The sequence below is a fragment of the Lithobates pipiens genome, unplaced genomic scaffold (assembly GCF_037356315.1).
Source record: "Lithobates pipiens isolate NorthernLeopardFrog02 unplaced genomic scaffold, aLitPip1_a1.2 Scaffold_19, whole genome shotgun sequence".
NCBI classification, from domain to species: Eukaryota; Metazoa; Chordata; class Amphibia; order Anura; family Ranidae; genus Lithobates; species Lithobates pipiens.
Window position 1 is genome coordinate 573435978 of NW_027507764.1, and position 21675 is coordinate 573457652.

The 21675-nt window shown below is 45.4% G+C and overlaps 1 protein-coding gene across 1 annotated transcript in view; it reads right to left on the bottom strand.

The window, feature by feature from the left end:
- FAM135B (family with sequence similarity 135 member B) overlaps positions 1-21675 on the bottom strand; it is a 181747-nt gene that overhangs the window by 46626 nt on the left and 113446 nt on the right. The window contains exons 9-12 of the mRNA XM_077493377.1: positions 12674-12829; positions 10074-10147; positions 3844-3998; positions 164-1982 (exon numbers count right to left, since the gene is read on the bottom strand). Coding sequence (XP_077349503.1) covers positions 164-1982; positions 3844-3998; positions 10074-10147; positions 12674-12829 — 2204 coding nt within the window. The remainder of the gene's footprint in view (positions 1-163; positions 1983-3843; positions 3999-10073; positions 10148-12673; positions 12830-21675) is intronic.

The window sequence follows — 21675 nt, forward strand, 5'->3', positions numbered from 1 at the left end:
ATTTTTTTCACTATAAAATAAACTTTTCTGGTGTAGCAATAATTGCGAACCAAATGGTCTGAACTGAAAGGCATAGCAGCAAACTTGGAGCATTTCAATATACACAGAATCATATTACTCATAGTAAGCAACATGCAACGTGGGAGCTGGAATGTTATCTTACCTAAGCATTCGTTCATTAACTTCTTCATCATTATCTGAAGAATTCCCTGAAATAACCCCAAAAGATCCCAGCGGTTGCCTTGTTATCGGGAACAGCACTTGTTTGGTTGAAAAGCCAGGAATAACAGGAGCGTCCTTTTGTATTGAAGAAAAAGGCAAGCATGTTGCCGTACAAGAAACAGAGAGGTTAACCATATCCACAACTCGCCTTCCATCTGGGGCCAACACTGTGGTTGAACTTGAGCTTGATTGCGATAGAGAAGCGCACATATTTTTGCTCACTTTAGGCTTAGGGTCCGGGTCTAACAATTCCTGATCTGAGCCAGAGTAATTATCAAGCAATTGTTCACTACTGGAATCTTCAGTAAGTTCAATCTCTTGCAAAAATGGATATTCTTCCATGGCCTCGTTACTTTGGGGCACATTGGAGAAATTAGCTTGTGATGTTTGTGATGTGTCATCCTCTATCAACATTTCTAATGAAAATGTTGTTGAGTTCAGCTCTCCAGGCCTTTGGCTCAGACAGTCTGAAATACATTCATCCTCTTGAACATTTAAATTGCACATTAAAGATCTTCCATAGACGTCATCATCGTCTAACAGGACTTTGTCAGTCTCAGAGAACAAATTCTCTAAACTGCTGTTGGAATTTGACATGCAACGATTAACCATGGGTTTGGCATATGAAGATTCATCAGTTACACTGTGAGAATATCCCTCACTGCACAATACTGTAGTCATTTCACATTCAGTCCTAGCAGCATCATTGACTTCAGCCAAAACATTGTCTTGGATATCCTCCTCGGTCTCAGCTTTTACCGCAGTCAATTCATTTTCAGTTTCCTCTGGACTACTAATTTGTGGTGCAGAAACAGATTTAGTTAGTTTTGAAAGTTCTACTTCTCTTTCCTCCTCTTCAAATGGCAAGGAGTTAATGGAAGTCAATGAAGCTTGAATACCACTTGGTAAGCTCGTGTTACTCTCCGTCTGTACTCCCTCGAGTGAGTTTCGATGCATATCGTACTTTCCAGATAACTGCTGTAAAAGTTGCTTATCGCTGTCTGGGTCTACTGTCCTAGAGCGGGTATCGCACCAAGCTGCAGAGCTTGGCTCGCTCTCTATTCCTGAGTCAGATATCAAAGATGATGACCGCTTGATCACATCAGAACACAATGAAAAATTGTCAAGTTTGTCATTAGGAAAAGAATTTGCTACAAGCGCCTTCTTCAAAGATTTACCTATTAATTCTGTACTATTACTTTTGGACAGTATGTGCATACCTTGAGGTAATCTCTTCTTATTAAGACTTTGCCCATCTTTAAAGTCCCCTGTATCATGCATTTCTATGCTTTCAGATTCCAAACTCTCTTTAGTCAACCCAGACAACCCAAGAGCAGTCTCCATGAGGTTAAACTCTACTTCTGTTGCAGAGCCATGGCCAGGAATAGAAGCATTGATGATTAACACAGGTTCTCCTCTGTATTGGTTGACTAGGCTAGGCTTTACTTCAATATACGTAACACCTGTTGATTTATGTTCTGGTGGAGTCTCATGAGATACTTTAGGTTCCTCTGGCATTGGTTCTTGTGGGTCAATTGTAGCCCCAAGTTGCAGAACCTTAGAAACATGTTCTGCTTTCTGAAAAGCTTCCTGGTAACAGTGTACTGGACTCTTGGTTTGGATGATGTCTTTTGGCACGTGGACGCATTGACTGGTCTCTTCGAAAGAAGCATTTTCATACACTGTTGTAGTCTGGATGAAATGGTCACTTATATTTCTACTGCCTAGTTCGGTCACAGAGTTATATTTCTTTTCTTCAGCTGGAAAAGAAAAGAAACAGAAGAACATTACATTAAATTAATCTTGCAGATGACAAACTGTTATCGGAGAGCTACACTATCACTTTGAGAAGAGCTGCAACAATTCTAAAGGCTGTTTCTTGACGTCATCCCTAACTGCCAACTCTAAACTTTCTTGGTCATATTTTATATTACTACTTGCTGATAAAAGCTTTGCTTCAATACAAAGAGCATTGCTCCTTCTATACAGCATTTTGACAAGGAAAGGGCATTTCAAATCAGGAGTTGGTTGCTTTCTAAAGCCCCATACACACAATCAGAAATTCTGCCAGCAAAAGTCGGATGTGAGCTTTTGGTCAGAAATTCCAACTGTATGTAGGCTCCATCGTACTTTAGCTGGCAGAATTCCAGCCAGCAAAAGATTAAGAGCAGGTTCTCTATTTTTCGGTCAGAAAAAGTTCTAATCGTCTGTACAAATTCCGACGCGCAAAATCCTTTGCATGCTCGGAAACAATTTGACGCATGCTCGGAAGCATTGAACTTCATTTTCTTGGCTCGTCGTAGTGCTGTACGTCACTGTGTTCTTGACGGTCGAAAGTTCAGAGAACTTTTGTGTGACCGTGTGTAAGCAAGCTAAGCTTGAGTGGAATTCCGTCGGAAAAACCATCCAAGTTTTTTCTGACGGAAAATCTGCTCGTGTGTACGGGGCATCAGAAAAATGAAGTGTCGATTTTGCACATGTAGCACTAACCCCTGAAGGAGCTGCTGGTTTTATTGGGCTTACAGTTACCTTCTTGTCTGCTTCTCCGTCTAGGGATTCCCGTGGTAGATAGCCCAAAGAAATGTGGAAACTGAATCTTCTTTTGGGTTATTTATTTGAAACAGAAAGAGTCTCTCAATGAAGGGTAGAGGGTTAGGAGTAAGTTCAGGTACTTTAGACTGCAAAAATTGGAACATCTTGTATAGGAAAAATCCAGAGAATAGCAACCTAGTGAGACCTCCTCTCACTAGGCCTAGCAGCCGGTAGGGTGTTCGATAAAGTCTCTGCCACAGACTTGCAATGTACACTTGAGCGTAGGATGTTTGACAAAGTTGTACTGAGGGACGTATACAAATTTAAAGAGCTATCATACGGTACCAATATCTCTCAGCCAATCCAGCGATACTGTATGATTGTAGATCCAGGTTGTGTCCTTCAAGTAAGCCTCCAGCCTCCTTCAGAGAAGCCAGCCTTGCGCACAGCCTTCTCCTGAAGAGTTTTCCCCTGGGGTTTTTCCAATTGCCTCTCCCTTCAGATGAGACGGCACCGGACCACCTTTGGATCAATAGGCCCCGAAATCCATTCAAGTCTGTCCCTGCAGTTGCGTTGCCTCGGGCCAGCCAGCCCCGAGACTCGAAATGCATGGTTCCGCACCCCAGGCCAGGAGGGCAATGGGGCCATGTCAGGAGGACCACCCGAACCAAACAGGCAAAACATAATCTCCGGGCCACCTTTGCACATGATGTCCGTACCTTAAATACCATCTCCCAGAATGCACAGCAGGAGAACACTCCCACTGGGCTGGTTCCAAGAGAACAGTGGCACACTGCGTTCTTACTCTTTCCGGCGGTGACAGTGACACCTGCAGCCAAGGAGAACCCAGTGCAACCCAGCTGGACTAGTACTGAAACCAGAAATTTAGAAAATTACCCCGAAAACCCAACTGTGGTTTCAGGAAAATTAACTTTGAAAAAAAATAGCGCCTGCTTGTCAGGAGCCAGCGCTACACACGTTTTGTATTGATGCACCTGGAATGTCTTTAGATTATTTAAACTGAAAATGTCTGGCAAGGCAGTAGACTTACAAATTTATACATTTCCAGTCAGACTTCAGTTTACCCACCTATCCTGGGATGTTCCACGTATCTGTCTTCGAAGATGATGGGAAGAGAACTCCAGTCTCCATCTATGTCTAGACATTCAACTGGTAGAGGAGGCATGCTGGTGAGGTACTCCGAGCTCCTGACTACCGATGCCAAGTTACCGTGACTCTGAATCCTGGAAGCAGGTGAGAACAATTTTATGAGAGCGCCGAAAATCCAAAGGAAAACCTTTGGCAAAATGCAGTTATTTACAAGATTAGAGTATGGCGTGTTTCGAGTATTTCATGTAAATATCCAAAATATATTCCAATACTTCCACTATTACCAGCCCACTATAATAAAAATATTACATTTTGGTAACTCTATGAGGTTAATCAGAATCAGAATACTTTATTAATCCTCAACAAAGACAACTCAAGATCACAACAATGAACAGAACAAGACACAATGAATCAACAAAAATACTCACAACAGCAATTATCAACAAATAAAAAAATAAATAAACTATGCTTAGTGCCCGTTCACACTACCGCGACTTGTCAGGCGACTTAGCCGCCTGACAAATCACGCTCCGTTCTGTACTATGGAACCATTCTAATAGGAGCGACTCAAGTCGCTCTGACTTAGAAAAAGGTTCCTGTACTATTTTTGGGGCGACTTCAGGCGACTTGCATTGACTTCTATACAGAAGTCATTTTGCAAGTCGCCGCTGAAGTCGTGTGCAGGTCACGTCTGTGAGTCGCGCTGCAAGTCGCGTCGCCCCTGTGTGAACGGGCACTAATAAACCATCCATACTATTAAAATACAATATAGAATAAATTAGACATGTGCGGTTCATTTTGTTCCCAAGAGAAATTTGAACAAATTTTTTGTTACACATTTGAATCTTCGAATTACATTTAGATAGTTCCGAATAGTAAAGAATAGTTACAAAAGTAACAAATGTAACCACTTTCCGCCCGCCTACCGTCAAATGACGGAGGGATGGTGCGGCTCTCGTTCTGGGTGGATGTCATATGACGGCGCACCCGAGCGGCCACTCCCGCGCAACCCCCATCTCTGTAAAGACCCGTTGATGCGGCTTTTTGACCATGTGGTCGGCTGTGTCCAATCAGAGCCAGTTAAATGTAAGCATGGAAGTTCTGGTAATCGACTCTCATTGTCTCACACTGACAGAGTGTGTGGAGAGGAGAGACGATCAGCGGCATCTCCTTGCAGGGGACAGCAAGACAGCTAATTAGGGCACTGATCATCAGAGCCCTGATTACAATAAAGCACCACCAGTGCCAGCAATCAGTGCCCACCAGTGCCCACTAGTGTCAGCAATCAGTTCCCACCAGTGCCAACAATCAGTGCCCATTAGTGATGCCAGTCAGTGCTGGCTTTCAGTGCCACCTATCAGTGCTGTCCATCAATGCCGCCTATCCATGCCGCCTATCAGTGCCCAGCAGTGCCGCCTATCAGTGCCACCCATCAATGCCACCTACCCATGCCGCCTATCAGTTCCCAGCAGTGCCGCCTATTGGTGCCCATCAGTGCCACCTATCAGTGCCCACCAGTGCCAGCCATCAGTGTCACCTATCTGTGCTCATCAGTGCCGCCCATCAGTGCCACCTATCAGTGCTGTCCATCAATGCCGCCTATCCATGCCGCCTATCAGTGCCCAGCAGTGCCGCCTATCAGTGCCACCCATCAATGCCACCTACCCATGCCGCCTATCAGTTCCCAGCAGTGCCGCCTATTGGTGCCCATCAGTGCCACCTATCAGTGCCCACCAGTGCCAGCCAACAGTGTCACCTATCGGTGCTAATCAGTGCCGCCCATCAGTGCCACCTATCAGTGCTCATCAGTGCCACATATCAGTGGCCACACTTATGCGTGGCATATTGGTGCCTCCCCATCAGTGCCCATAAGTGTGGCATATTAGTGCCTCCTCATCAGTGCCCATAAGTGCCACCTCATCAATACCCATCAGTAAAGGAGATTAATTACTTATTTACAAAATTTACTGACAGAAACTGATCAAAATTTTGGGGGTTTTTTAATTTATTTTTTTGTAAAAAATAAAAAAAAAACAGCAGTGATTAAATACCATCAAAATAAAGCTCTATTTGTGTGAAGAAAATGATAAAAATATCATATGGTTACAGTGTAGCATGACCGCGCAATTGTCATTCAAAGTGTGACAGCCCTGAAAGCTAAAAAATGGCCTGGGCAGGAAGGGGGTGAAAGTGGTATTGAGGTGGTTAAATGAATCCGAAATTATGAAATTCAAATATTTCTCTAATCGAATTTAAATAGTTTTCAAGTTCAAATTCAAGTAGTTTTCAAATAGTTTTTGAATCAAATTCTAATTTCCAAACAGAATACAATAGAATAGAAAATAATACAGTAGAATAGAAAAGAAAGAATAGAAGATACAATAATATAATATTATAGAGTAAAACAGAACAGAATCCAAAGAAAAAGAATGGAAAGGTATAATAGAAAATAAAGGGATAGACTAGAAAATAAAAGAATAGACTAGAAAAGATTAGAGCAAAACAGAACAAAATGGAATAGAACATAAAAGAGCAAAATAAAATAGAATAGGAAATAATGGAATAGAGTAGAATAGAATAGAATAAAAAAATAGAATAGAATAAAATAGAAATACTAGCCTTCTTCTGAAATTCTAATTTTGAATAGAATATAAATAAATAAAATCCTTGGGAAAGAACAAAAAATAAAATCCTAATAAAATCCTTGGTAAAGAAAATACTAGAATAGAATAGAAAGAATAGTATAACATTTAAAAAAAAATATAATAGAAAGAATATAACCATTTCCTTCATGGCCTTCCTTCCCAGGCCATTTTTCAGCTTTCAGTTATTTTAGGGGGAAATTTAATGAACTAAATGAACAAAGGGCCAGTTCACACCATAGAAATCCGGACGCATTCCAGATGCTTTTTTGCATGCGCGTTTTTGATGCATTTGTGGTGCGTTTTGATGCAGACCATTGCACCCCTCCCCCCTTTTAAATAAGGACACGTGTGTTTCAGTGCATTTTTAATGCATGTAGGTGCGTTCCGGTGTTTTGCATGTGCTTTACAGCATTCCAGTACAGTCCAGTGCAGGAGAAATGGAACATAGTCTACTTTTTTTTCCTGGAACTGGAAGGCACTGGAACTGGAAGTCAGGCAGTGTGGCAAGTGGCATTCATCTGGTGGCAGGCAGCGTGGCAAATGGCATTCATCTGGTGGTGGGCAGCGTGGCAAGTGCCATTCATCTGGTGGTGGGCAGCGTGGCAAGTGGCATTCATCTGGTGGCAGGCAGAGTGGCAAGTGGCATTCATCTGGTGGCAGGCAGAGTGGCAAGTGGCATTCATCTGGTGGCAGGCAGCGTGGCAAATGGCATTCATCTGGTGGTGGGCAGCGTGGCAAGTGCCATTCATCTGGTGGTGGGCAGCGTGGCAAGTGGCATTCATCTGGTGGCAGGCAGAGTGGCAAGTGGCATTCATCTGGTGGCAGGCAGAGTGGCAAGTGGCATTCATCTGGTGGTGGGCAGCGTGGCAAGTGGCATTCATCTGGTGTCAGGCAGCGTGGCAAGTGGCATTCATCTGGTGGTGGGCAGCGTGGCAGGTGGCATTTATCTGGTGGCAGGCAGTGTGGCAAAAAAAATTGGAAATTTGAAAATTCCAAATTCGAAAATTCCAAAATCCGAATTTTCGGATTTTCAAATTCCGACTTTTTAATTTCCAAATTTTTAATTTCCAAATTTTTAATTTCCAAATTTTTAATTTCCAAATTTTTAATTTCCAAATTTTTAATTTCCGAATTTCCAGAAAAGGCAAAAAAAAAATAAAAGCAAATGAAACGAACACATTTTTTGTCAGTGCACATGTCTAGTGGCTTTATCCGCTGGCAATAAGCGCATGCTAGAAATCTGACATGCTGGTTGTACCCAAGTCGAACGATGGGTCAACTTGGGTTCAATCAGCCTGCCCATACATAGATCGAATCTCACCTGGTCCCTGCTAAGATTCAAACCATCTATAGCCAGCTTATCCAGTAGAAGAAGATTCAGGTGTGCTTCTCATTGGTCAGAGCAGTCACATGTTCTTGTATTGCCATGTACAGTATATGGACGGATACACCGGTAGCATGGGGCATCCCAGGCCGATATGTGCAGCAGGGTGCGGGGTTGACCAGGATATTTAGAGTTAGTTCAACTTTGAATTTTATGTGAATTAGGTGAACTTACCCTTTAAAGAATATTTAAATGTACATACCCATCTAGGACAACCCTGTCCAGAAGGTGACATGAATAATGCCAGTCACTGCAGATTGTACAGCGTTGTCACGGGGGAACTCCGGAAAAATAAATAAATGCCATACTGGTGATGTACTGCGGCATATACTGTATGTCCTTTCTGATTTTGCCTATAGTTGCACTTTAACCACTTGCCCTCCAAAAGGATTTACCCCCCTTCATGACCAGGCCATTTTTTGCGATACGGCACTGTGTTATTTTAACTGACAATTGCGTTGTCGTGCGACGCTTTGACCAAATTAAATGGATGTCCTTTTTTTTTTTTATCTACAAATAGAGCTTTTGAATTTGTTGAAACTCAGAATTTCCGAATATTATAACTTTACGAATATTTGGAAAAATTTGTTTAACGGGTTTTCAATCATTCTGATATTTCTGAATTATCGAATTTTTCAAAACTCTGAATTTACAAATATTATAACTTACGAATATTCTCAAACATTTGTGTAACGTCTTTTCATTAATTCTGAAATTTCCGAATAAACAAATTTGTCGAAACTCCAAATTTACGAATATTATAACTTACAAATATTTGGAAAAAATTGTTTAATGAGTTTTCATTAATTCTGATATTTCCGAATTAACGAATTTGTCGAAACTCCGAATTTATGAATATTATAATTTATGAATATTCTGAAAATAAAACGGGATATCGTTATTCGGAGGTTTACGAATTAACAAATTTGTCGAAACTCCGAATTTACAAATATTATAAGTTATGAATATTTGGAAACATTTGTTTAACAGGTTTTCATTATTTCCGAAATTAATGAATTTGTCGAAACTCCGAATCTACGAATATTATAACGTACGAATATTCAGAAAAATTTGTTTAACGGGTTTTCATTAATTCTGATATTTCCCAATTAACACATTTATCGAAACGCGTTAACAATTTTTTTTGAATGAAATTAATCACACACGTCTAGTGGTTAATTAACCACTTCCCGACCGGCGCACGCCGATGTATGTCGGCAGAATGACACGGGCAGGTAAATGGGTATATCTGTACGTCCCTTTAAATTTGGCGCCCTGCCATCGCAAGCGCGCCGCAGGCGGCACGCTCGCGTGTGCCGGTCAGGACCCCCGTGAGTCTGGTCATGGGTCCCGCGGACTCGATCGCCGTGGGCATACCCGCGATCGTCTCACGGGGCGGCTGAACTAGGAGATGCCGTTGTAAACAGCATCTCCCAGTTCTGCCTAGCAACAAGTGACGCTGATCTCTGCTCCATGTGGTTGGAGCAGAGATCAGTGTTCACTAAAAGAAAGCCCAGCCCCCAACAGTTAGTAACACGCCCCTAGGAACACTTAACCCCTACACTGCCACCCACTGGTTAACCCCTTCACTGCCAGTGTCATTTACACAGGAATCACTGCATTTATATATCACTGATTGCTGTATAAATGACAATGGTCCCAAAAATGTGTCAATGTGCCCGCCATAATGTCGCAGTCACAATAAAAATCGCTGATCGCCGCCATTACTAGTAAAAAAAAAAAATATTAATAAAAATGCCATAAAACTATCCCCTATTTTGTAAGCGCTATAACTTTTGCGCAAACCAATCAATAATCGCTTATTGCGATTTTTTTTTTTTTTACCAAAAATATGTAGAAGAATACGTATCGGCCTAAACTGAGGGAAAAAATATTTTTTTTTATATATTTTTGGGAGATATTTATTATAACAAAAAGTAAAAAATAATGCGTTTTTTTCAAAATTGACGCTCTATTTTTGTTTATAACGCAAAAAATAAAAACCGCAGGGGTGATCAAATACCACCAAAATAAAGCTCTATTTGTGGGGAAAAAAAGAACGTAAATTTATTTATTTTTTTTTGTCTGGAATTGTGATTTCAATGTATATGTTCAGCAATCACTGGAAATAATCGAACATACTGTCAGCAGTGCAGATGCCTAAACTATCACAAACTCACAGATTTTCTTGAAACGTAAGAGCCGCTGGTTTTTCATATTCGGTGTAGAAAAAAGCTTCTGAAAATCTCCTTACCTACAGTACAAGACACAAGTAAAATTAGACATCGCAATGACAGTGGAAGCAGTACTAGCCTATACATTGTAATATTATAGCAGTTAATATCCAGTTTTAATAAATGATAAATAACATTTAAAAAAATACTTATATTTTTATATAAATAATAATATTTAAAAAAATATATAATTATAATAAAAATACATAAAAAATTATAATAATTGTTAAATAATAAAACAAAAATTTTAATAAACAGTTTTCCAATAAAAAAAAAGACTTTCTGTGCTCTAAAATGGATGTTCTGTGCTCTAAAATGGATGTATAATGTGTTTTCACATGAATCAATAGGCCACTTTCAGTTTTACCATAAATTGGTATGCTAATTAACATATTAGTGTAAAAACTGTATATCCCCCTCCCCCCATGGTGATTTAAAAAAAACAGTTCTGGCTGCAATACTAACCATTAACCCAAAGCTGCCCCCCACCCCAATAGTACCTGAGGGGAATGGCATTGACTTCATTCCATCAACACCACTTTCAGTAACAATGGGGACCTCCCTAAGCCCATGAAGACTGAAGCGGGTCATGTGACCAGCCTGAAGACATCTGAAGAAGGTAGTTATACAAATGAACTACTTGGGGACCTGAAGTTGGGTTTTAAAATGTGTCTAAAGCCAACACTTTTTGGAGGATAGAGTAGGCTAAAACCCCTGCCAATATACATATACACAGTATATAGTAAATGTAGGTGAAATGTGCCTATAATCGTACCACAAAATCCAACGACCATGCTTATTGATCACAGGCTCTTGCAAAATGCCCCAGGTGATCATATTTGTCTTCATCAGAGATTCTGGTTGGGTTGCGTATCCCTCATTGTGATACTTATAAAGATATTGTTGCAATGTTAGCTTTTCTCTATTCTGCCAAGTAAACTAGACCATGAAACGCGTCGAGCATGGACCACTTCCCTCTTCGGGAAGCAAATGCATGACTAGGATATTGTAGAGGTCTAAGGCCGGCCATAGACGGTGCAAATTTCTTTCCTGCACTGTCCGTGTTGATGAGGGATTCCCTCCTGTTGAACCATTGTGTTCTCCTGGTGTGGGAAGCCAACCCCTGTGTCATGGTCGTCCCCGGAATCCAGTGACTCATGGAAGGCCTGCCCACGGAATCCCCTCGTTGAGAATTAACAGGTATCCATGGGCGCGCGTTGGCGCGAACGGACGCACGCGGGTGCGTGTAGGTATGAACGGGCGCACGCAGGTGCGCGATGTTGCGAACGAGCGCACGCGGGTGCGCGATGGTATGAACGGGGTCACGAACGGCTGCACGGTTTCATGCGGGCGCGCGCAGACACGCTGTGCGACCGTTCTTGGCGCCCAAAGGGCTACTTAAGGAACCTGTTACAGTGCCCCTGTGCTGTCCAGTCTACAGCGTTCCGGTTACTCTGTCTCCTGCTTACCTGATTACTCCCGATTCTTGTTACCCAGCCTGTTCTTGACTACGCCTGCTTGCTGCCAGCCTCTGACCACGCTTCCGTCTTCCCCTGTGTACCGTTGCTGCCCGCCTGTTACCGACCCGGCTTGTACCCTGACCTCGCTACTGCCTACCAGCTGTTCCAGTCTGACCACCTGTGCCTGCTGCTGTCTGCTGCCTGCCTACCAGCTGTTCCAGCCTGACCACCTGTGCCTGCTGCTGTCTGCTGCCTGCCTACCAGCTGTTCCAGTCTGACCACCTGTGCCTGCTGCTGTCTGCTGACTGCCTACCAGCTGTTCCAGTCTAACCACCTGTGCCTGCTGCTGTCTGCTGCCTGCCTACCAGCTGTTCCAGTCTGACCACCTGTGCCTGCCGTTGTCTGCTGCCAAGGTCCGGTTCTATCCTTCACCAGCTCGGCACTGTGCCCTCTGAACTCTAGAATCCCTGTCCCCACTTCCAGGGGTTCTCGAGCCAGAGGCTTACGAGAGGCCGCTCCCTGCATTCCGGGCTCCTCTACCAGGTACGTGACACCCTGCCAGGAGGACACAGTGATTATTGCTAGCGGGTATAACAGCTGCTTGCAATAATCACATGTAAAGACTTGGATACATTCAGCCTTGCCATACATGGTTGGTTACTGCTGAACTGGCCGAGATTCGAATCATCTATGGCCAGCTTAACTTGGACCTAACAATAAGCTGGATTGAGTAATAAGGGAATTAGTCATGTAAAGAAATCGTTTCGCATAATGTCTCTTTAAATATGAATGTTATCAGTAAAAAATAAAAAAAAAAGATTGTGGGACAAAACTATAAAAATATTATTTTGGATAATTTTGCATAATAGTTATTTAATAACAAATGTGAGACTTTTTTTTTTTTCACTAATGTGTTAAAACGAATGACTGTCACCCCAAAAGTCCCTATATGTGGTTAATTGACTATGTTCTTCAGGACGGAAAGTAGAGGAACTCCTCCAATGCAAAATAACTTGGGTTCTAACATCTCCACTTAGGGTTTTGCATACAGCCAACAGAAGGATGTCAAGGACACAAGCAACTTACCCGTAGGGTGTGGTGTTCTTGCATGAGGTAGGTTGTCACGTCTGGCTGAAGTGTCACTGTCTCCAGGAATTTAGACCATATGACCAAAAGTTGGGAACAAAGCCAAGCCAGGTCCTTGCTGATCTGCTCAGTTATTCTGTCTGGGCTCTCCAACAACTGCCAGGAGACAAAAAAGAAAAGAAAACCATTCTGTCACTTCTCTGGTGAACGAAGTCTTTATCAGACCTGTTTTACCTTCTTAGCCCTTGTACACACGGTCGGAGATTCCGACGGAATGTGTCCGGTCGGACCGTTTTGTCGGATAATCCGACTGTGTGTGGTCTCCATCGGACTGTTTCCGTCGGAGTATCCGACGGACCAAGTTTTCCAACTTGTCTGTAAAATTTTCTTACAACATGATCCGATCGGACATACTCCGATCATGTGTAGAGAATTCCGATCGGACAAAGTGCCACGCATGCTCAGATCAAATTCCTACACCAAAGCTATTGGCTACTAGCATGAATGTAGTCCCATCGTAACGAAATAGCGTCATCACGTTATGTACATTTGGATTTTCCGACAACTTTGTCTGACCGTGTGTATGCAACAGTTTCGGACAAAATCCGTCGGAAAAAAACTGATTTGGTTGTCAGAATGTCCGACCGTGTGTACAAGGGCTAAGAGCCTTCCCTTTACTAAGAATTAATGGTGCTGTATACCATGACCGTGACCATCTCAAATAACTTTGTTATTACTTGAAGGGTAACTCAACTAAAGCTACGGCGATTCACGTAGCCGAGCCAGCTTGCCACGGTATAAGTGCAGTGACTGGTCGGCAAGCGGTTCATTTTTTTACAAAAAAAAACAAAAACACACAACCCTTTTTTTTTTTAAATATTAAAATATGACGTTATAGTAAGTAAATAGACACCAAACATGTCACACTTTAGAATTGCGCATGCCCACGCAATGGCGACAAATTAAATAAATGTTACTAGGCATAGGCGACAATTTAAGGTAGAAAAAATCATCTGCACTCCGGTTGTTGCTCTTAAAAATGTCTTCATTTTATTGAATAGCCACAGTGAACAAATGCAGATTAAGTCAGTTGACGCGTTTCAACCTATAAGGCCTTAGTCATAACTTAGTTATGTAGCGCCCACCCACTTTGGTGGGTGCTAGATAGTTTTTTTTTTTCATAGGTAGTGATAGGTAAATTTGGCCAGGGCCTATGGCCCCTTTCACACATGCGGATGATATGTCCGTATTTCATCCATCCGTTTGCGGATGAAATACGGACATCCATTCATCCCTATGGGATAGCGGGTGTCTGCGGATGAGCATCCGCAGACACCCGCTATTGTCCGCCTCCGCAAATGTCCGATTCTGCAGACGGAGGAAAATCCTATTTTTCTGTCCGTCTGCAGAGCGGATCGGATGAACACGGACACACGGTCCGTGCTCGTCCGATCCCCATAGAGGAGAGCGGAGAGCTGACAGGGCGGTCCCCGCACAGTGTGCGGAGACCGCCCTGTCCGCAGCCGGCTCAGCGGGGACAACGGAGCGATCCCCGCTGAGCGAGCGGATCATCACGGGGCGGATCATTACTGATCCGCCCCGTGTGAAAGGGGCCTTACACTTTTTAGGCCTGGTTGTTTATTTTGGGAGAGGGGAGTGATAGAATAGAGGGGGGTGTGGCCACCTACATTCTGGCTCAGAGAGATCCCCTTTACCTTCCAGTGGAAATGTTCTGGAAGGGAGGCTGGACTTGGGACTGGAGTGACAGGCAGCTTGTATGGAGAGCTCTGGACCAATCATTAATTTGTGTTGGCAGGGACAGGACTTGCATATAAGCTGGGGGCCACATGCTTCCAGGAGGAGTTCCTGGGAGCTAGAAGAAGAAAGAGTAAAGATGTAGTGTGCAGGAGGAGCAGGCTTGAAGGCCTGGGGGTTCAGAGACCCCAGTGCTGGATAGCAGGAGAGGGTTTGAAGGCCTGAGGGTTCAGAGACCCCAGTGCTGGATAGCAGGAGAGGGTTTGAAGGCCTGAGGGTAACTCACACAGCACTATGTGGTTTGGAGGAGAAAACTGGGCTTACTAGCCTGGGATGGACCGGATCATTCGGAGGAAGAAGTAATTGAAAAGAGAACGGAGGAAACTGGGATCAACCTTCTGTGGCAATAATGGACTGTCAGTGGGAGAGAGCAAAGGGAGTTCAACCCAGCGGTGCTTATCCATCAAGGACACCTTTCCAGAACTGACACTGGGCGGATTGCAGGAGTCAAGGTAGGTGGCGAGGCCTGGGACTTTTAATATCCATAACTCACAGCATCTTTCAGAGGGGTGCTGGTCGGTTCACCAAAGGAAAGTACAGAGTAACAGAGTCAGGAACCAGATTATTAGAGGCAACTCATATCCTCTATTTCATCGGATCATCACTAGAGTTTCTAGCAATAACGTTTCTAAAGTTTACAAAGACTGTCTGCTGCTGTGAATTCTTGCATGGGATGAACGGAACAAGTTAAAGAGTAGGGATGAGCTTCGTGTTCGAGTCGAACATACGTTCGACTCGAACATCGGCTGTTCGTCCGTTCGGCGAAGTCCGAACATTTTGGTCCGTTAGCGCCAAATTCGTGTGGCGCTCACGGCCCACAATGCACTGCGATGGCGCAGTGCATTGCTGGCTCATGATTGGCCAAGCATGCACTGTGACCTGGCATGCTTGGCCATTTGCAGCGCCAGCAGCGAGGCGAGCCATGATTGGCCACAGGCAGGATGCCTGTGGCCAATCATAGCTCAGGCTGTGTAGTGCACGCCCCACACTATATAAGGCCGCCAGCGCGGCGGCCTTGTGTAGTGTGTTGGCGTCTGAAGCAGTGGGTGTTCTGTGTACCTTCAACACAGCACACACCGATCGTTTTCGGCCGATTTTCGATCTTGCTGTTGTGTAGTGGTTGTTGTCTGCGTGCCCTGACCGCAGTATACACCGCTATATTCACCTCACCTATATAGCTAGTGATCTATCTTTTATAATAGAGCTTGCAGTCAGTAGTGTTAGGAGCTTGTGCGTGCTGTCTGCGTGCTCTGTACCCAGTACATACCGCTATATCCACCTACATAGCTGTTCTCTATTTGAGCCCACTTGCCATCTGCAGGAGTTATTGGAAGTTGTGTGTGCCTCCAGCACAGCACAGTATACATCTGTATATACCCCTTTATCTCTGGTGTTCTATAATAAAGGCATCTGCAGGAGTTAGTGGGTGTTCTGTGTACCTTCAACACAGTACACACCGATCGTTTTCGGACGATTTTCGATCTTGCTGTTGTGTAGTGGTTGTTGTCTGCGTGCCCTGACCGCAGTATACACCGCTATATTCACCTCACCTATATAGCTAGTGATCTATCTTTTATAATAGAGCTTGCAGTCAGTAGTGTTAGGAGCTTGTGCGTGCTGTCTGCGTGCTCTGTACCCAGTACACACCGCTATATCCACCTACATAGCTCTTCTCTATTTGAGACCACTTGTCATCTGCAGGAGTTATTGGAAGTTGTGTGTGCCTCCAGCACAGCACAGTATACATCTGTATATACCCCTTTATCTCTGGTGTTCTATAATAAAGGCATCTGCAGGAGTTAGTGGGTGTTGTGTGCCTCTAGCACAATATACACTACCCAACTGCTTTTTTACCCAACTCCCTTCAGGCCATTACCATGTCTGGAAGGCCAGCAAGGAGAGGCAGACAGGCACGAGCCGATAAAAGAGGGCAAGCAGGCTCTGTGTCTAGAGACAACAGTGCTGGTCGTGGACACAGTGTATTGTCATCAGCACGTGGCCATGGGACACGCTTGTCCTTCTTTTCGGCAGCTGGACATGTTGAGCCGCAACATGCCAACGACTTGGTAGAGTGGATGACCAAGCCCTCTTCATCCTCCTCATCCTCTCTCACCCAGTCTCAGGGTACTAGCAAAGCAGCTGCCAACGCATCGTCTTCCCTCCTCTCAATGTCATCATCAGTGACTCCTTCCCTAGACCCACCACGTCCTCCTGAGGAGTCTCCTGAACTCTTTGAGCACAGTGTTGGGTACATGCTCCAGGAGGATGCCCAGTGTTTTGTGGGCTCTGATGATGACACTCAGCTAGAGGAAGGCAGTAGCGTGAGCGCAGAGAGAGGGGATGCTCAAGAAGGACAGCAATCTGGCAGTCATGTTCCACAAGCTGCAGCATACTGCCAGGTTTGCTACAGCGATGAAGAGGGAGGGGATGATGAGGGCACTGACTCCACGTGGGTGCCTGGAAGGAGAGAGGAGGAGGAGGAGGAGGAGGAGGAGGAGGCACATGTCCAACGAGGCAGGATGCCCTCCGGGGGCCAGCTTAGGGACAGCACACCTACTGAATCACACCGCAGAGCTCCGCCAGTGCAGGGCGCTGCCTCTGCGCGTTATTCTAAAAGTTCTTTGGTGTGGGCCTTTTTTGAGACGAGTGCATCAGATCGCACCGCTGCTATTTGCAACATATGTCTCAAGCGTATCTCGCGTGGCCAAAACATCAGCCGCTTGGGCACCACATGCTTGACCAGACATATGTTGACCTGCCACGCAGCTCGTTGGCAAGCGTACCTCAAAGACCCACACCAAACAACAAAGCGGACCTCTCCTTGCTCCTCATCAGCTGGCATCTCCAACCCCACTAGACCTTCAGTCCTCTCTGAAACCTGCTCTGAGAGGAATGAAGGTGTAGAATTAGGTGTGTCACAGCCAAGTGCTTCCGGGAACTCTGCTAGCGGTACACCCACGTCCGATTATAGCAGGCAAATGTCCCTGCCCCAGCTGCTGGACCGGCCAAAGAAGTTCACTCCCAGCCATCCACATGCCCAGCGGTTGAATGCTAGCTTGACTAAATTGCTAGCACTTCAACTGCTGCCTTTTCAGTTGGTAGACTCGGCCCCCTTCCGTGAGTTTGTACAATGTGCGGTTCCTCAGTGGCAGGTCCCCAAACGCCACTTTTTCTCACGGAAGGCGATTCTACCGGCATGTGGAAGGCAATGTCCTTGCCTCGCTGGACAGGGCGGTCAGCGGTAAGGTGCATATTACCGCTGACTCATGGTCCAGCAGGCATGGACAGGGACGTTACCTGTCTTTCACGGCCCATTGGGTCACTCTTCTGGCAGCTGGGAAGGATGCAGGACAAGGTGCAGTAGTGTTGGAGGTTGTTCCGCCACCACGCCTCCAGAATGCTACTATTGGTTGTGACACACCTCTCTCCTCCACCCCCTCCTCTTCTTCTTCCTCCATGGCCTCTTCCAGTGCTCTGTCCTCAGAACCAGCGGTGCTTTGTAGGCGTTCCAGGGGCTACGCAAGTACGCAGGCAAAACGATGCCATGCCGTGCTTGCGCTGGTTTGTTTGGGGGACAGGAGCCATACTGGGGCGGATGTTTTGTCAGCTCTGCAGGGGCAGGCCGAGAGGTGGTTGACGCCACACCAGCTTAAGCCAGGAATGGTGGTTTGTGACAATGGCACCAACCTCCTCTCCGCCCTCCGACAGGGACAACTGACCCATGTGCCCTGTGTAGCTCACGTCCTTAACCTGGTGGTGCAGCGGTTCTTGGGCAGGTACCCCGGCTTACAGGATGTCCTGAAGCAGGCCAGGAAAGTCTGTGTGCATTTCCGCCGATCATTTAATGCCTGTGCTCGGCTGGCTGAGCTCCAAAAGGAGTTGAACCTGCCCAAGAACCGCCTTATATGTGACATGCCCACCAGATGGAACTCAACGTTGGCCATGCTGCAGCGGCTGCACACGCAGCAGAGGGCCATCAATGAGTACCTGTGCGACTACGGCACCGGCACTTGGAGCATACGCTGCATGGAATAATGAACAGGGCACTTGAGGCAGAACAGAGGCAGGAAGAGGAGGACTTCCTTGCCTCTCAAGGCCCCCTTTATCCAGACAGTGTTCCTGCTGTGCCACCCATCACACAGGAAGAGGATGAGGAGGAGGAAGAGGAGGAGGAGGATGATTGTGTCAGCATGGAGGTGGAGGCTGGCACTCAGCAGCAGCAGCAGCAGCAGTCTTGTAGGGATGATTTACAGTCCCAAGAAACACGTGGACTTGTACGTGGCTGGGAGGAGGTAGCTGCGGATCATGTTGTCCTTAGTGACCCAGAGGACTCCGGACCGAATGCCTCAGCTAACCTACGCTGCATGGCCTCCCTGATCCTGCAAAGCCTGCGGAAGGATCCTCGTATTCTTCGGATCAAGGAGAGGGACCATTACTGGCTGGCCACTCTCCTTGATCCACGGTACAAGGGTAAGGTTGCCGACCTTATCTTGCCATCGCAGAGGGAGCAGAGGATGAGACATCTCCGGGAGGCCTTGCAGAAAGGTCTGTGCAACGCGTTCCCAGAGACTGGGAGGTTACAAACTCCTGGTCCTGGACAACGTGTTGCTGAGGCATTGGTCAGAAGGAGCGGTGGAGAAGGTGGCCGTCTGACTGATGCTTTCAGACAATTTTTTAGTCCGCAGCCCCAAGGTATGATCGGTTCCAGCACCCATCGCCAGCGTCTGATTTACATGGTGCAGGAATACCTAGGGGCAAGGTCAGACTTGGACACCTTTCCCACCGAAAATCCTCTGGCTTACTGGGTCTTGAGGATGGATCACTGGCCAGAGCTTGCACAGTATGCAATTGAGCTACTGGCCTGTCCTGCATCCAGCGTTCTTTCGGAACGCACCTTCAGTGCTGCTGGTGGCTTTGTTACCGATCACAGGGTGCGCTTGTCCACCGAATCAGTTGATCGACTGACCTTCATCAAGATGAATCAGTCTTGGATCACCCACAGCTACCAAGCACCTGAAGCTGATGTAACAGAATTTTTTTTTTTTTTAAATATCACATCCCTTCAAGACTGCCTATGCTGATGCTGAGTGGCTGTCCTGTTATGTTGATTGTCTATCCTCTTCCTCCTCCGCTGATATGTTGAAAGAACATTTCTGGTTCTGGGTGATGCCATCAGCCCAATTTTTCTGCCCATGTTTAACAGGGGCGTTTAAGTACAATTTTTGATGCAATGCTTTGCAGCAGGGCTAATTCCTGCAATCAAACAAGAGTATATGGGAGAGGTTGCAGTGTGGTGGCACCAGCACCAGTGCCTAAGGCCCAATTTTTCTGCCCCTGTTTAACAGGGGCGTTTAATTACAATTTTTGATGCAATGCTTTGCAGCAGGGCTAATTCCTGCAATAAAACTAGAGTATATGGAAGAGGTTGCAGTGTGGTGGCACCAGCACCAGTGCCTAAGGCCCAATTTTTCTGCCCCTGTTTAACAGGGGCATTTAAGTACAATTTTTGATGCAATGCTTTGCAGCAGGGCTAATTCCTGCAATAAAACTAGAGTATATGGGAGAGGTTGAAGTGTGGTGGCACCAGCACCAGTGCCTAAGGCCAAATTTTTCTGCCCCTGTTTAACAGGGACATGTAATTACAATTCTTGATATAATATTTGACAGGAGGGCCCCTTCCTGTGCCCACCCAGAGTAACGGTGAGGACTTATAGTGTTGTGGCACCAGCACCACAACCACCAAAGGTCAATTTTTCTACCACTGTTCAACAATGGCATGTAATTACAATTCTTGATATAATCGTTCACAGCAGGGCGCTCCAGCGCCCACCAAGAGTCACTTTTAGGGCTTACAATGTTGTGGCAAAACCAACACCTTGTTCCGCCATTTCTGCAGAGCATATAGGGCAGGCCCCTACTTTCAAACATCCAACTTACAAACATCTCCTACTTGCAAATGGAAGGAGACAACAGCAAGTGAGATGAAAAAAGATGGACGACAAAACAAATTATACAGGGGTGATAACCCTTCCCTATGTTTTCCAAAAAGCTTAAAAATAGTTTTTTTGACTGGAGCTACACTTTAAAAATGTACCAGTTGAAAATTACAAACAGATTCAACTTAACACAACAAACCTACACAGTCCCTGTCTTGTTTGCACCGCCTGTATACTGCTGTTCTGAGTATATAGGGGCTGGGGGCCACACGCATTTCCTTTTTTTAATATGGGTACAGGGTTCCCCTTAATATGCGTACAAGACCCAAATAGGCTGGTAATGGGCAGGGAGGGCTACCCATGCCATTTTTCTCAATGATTTTCAACCATATTGCAGGAACCAGATATAAGATTAAAACCGCAAGCAGTTTTAAATGGTGTTATTTCAGTTTAATGTCATTTCGTGCAGGGACTGTTCTAAACACGGGAAACACGTGGCACTTCACAGGCATACTACAAACACCCCCCAGGCACCATATTTAAAGGAATATTTCACTTTTTTTTTCACTTTAATCGTCATTAAAATCAGTGCTCCCGCCAAAACGGCCATTTTTAAAAACATTTTAGGCATTGACCCATGTCCCCTGGGGCAGGAGCCAGGTCCCCAAACCCTTTTTAGGACAGTATCTTGCATATTAGCCATTAAAATTAGCACTTTTAATTTCGAACGTTCGAGTCCCATAGACTTCAATGGGGTTCTAAAGTTCGTTCGAATTTGGGGTCCGTTCGAAAGTTCTGGTGCGAACCGAACCGGGGGTGTTCGGCTCATCCCTATTAAAGAGGAAGTAAACCCTGATGGGTTTACTTCCTCTTTTATTCCCTGCAAAGGTAAAGCATAATGGACTACTATGCATCGCATAGTAGTCCATTATGTGTCACTTACCTGACACAGGAGCCAGCGAAGTCACCGCTGTCCCCTGTAGTCCGGCGCATCCATCTTCTTGGTGGGTCTCGCCCCTCCGCCGCTGTCATTTGGCGAAGCCGCGATTACGTCACTCCCATGCACGAGAGCCGCCACGCATGCACCGTAGACAGCGGTGCCTGTTTTCGGGTAAATATCTCCTAAACCGTATAGGTTTGATAGGTGGCACTGGTGGGCATTGATAGGTGGCACTCATGGGCATTGATAGGTGGCACTGGTGGGCATTGGCAGATGGCACTGGCAGGGGGTACTGGTGGGCACAGATGAGG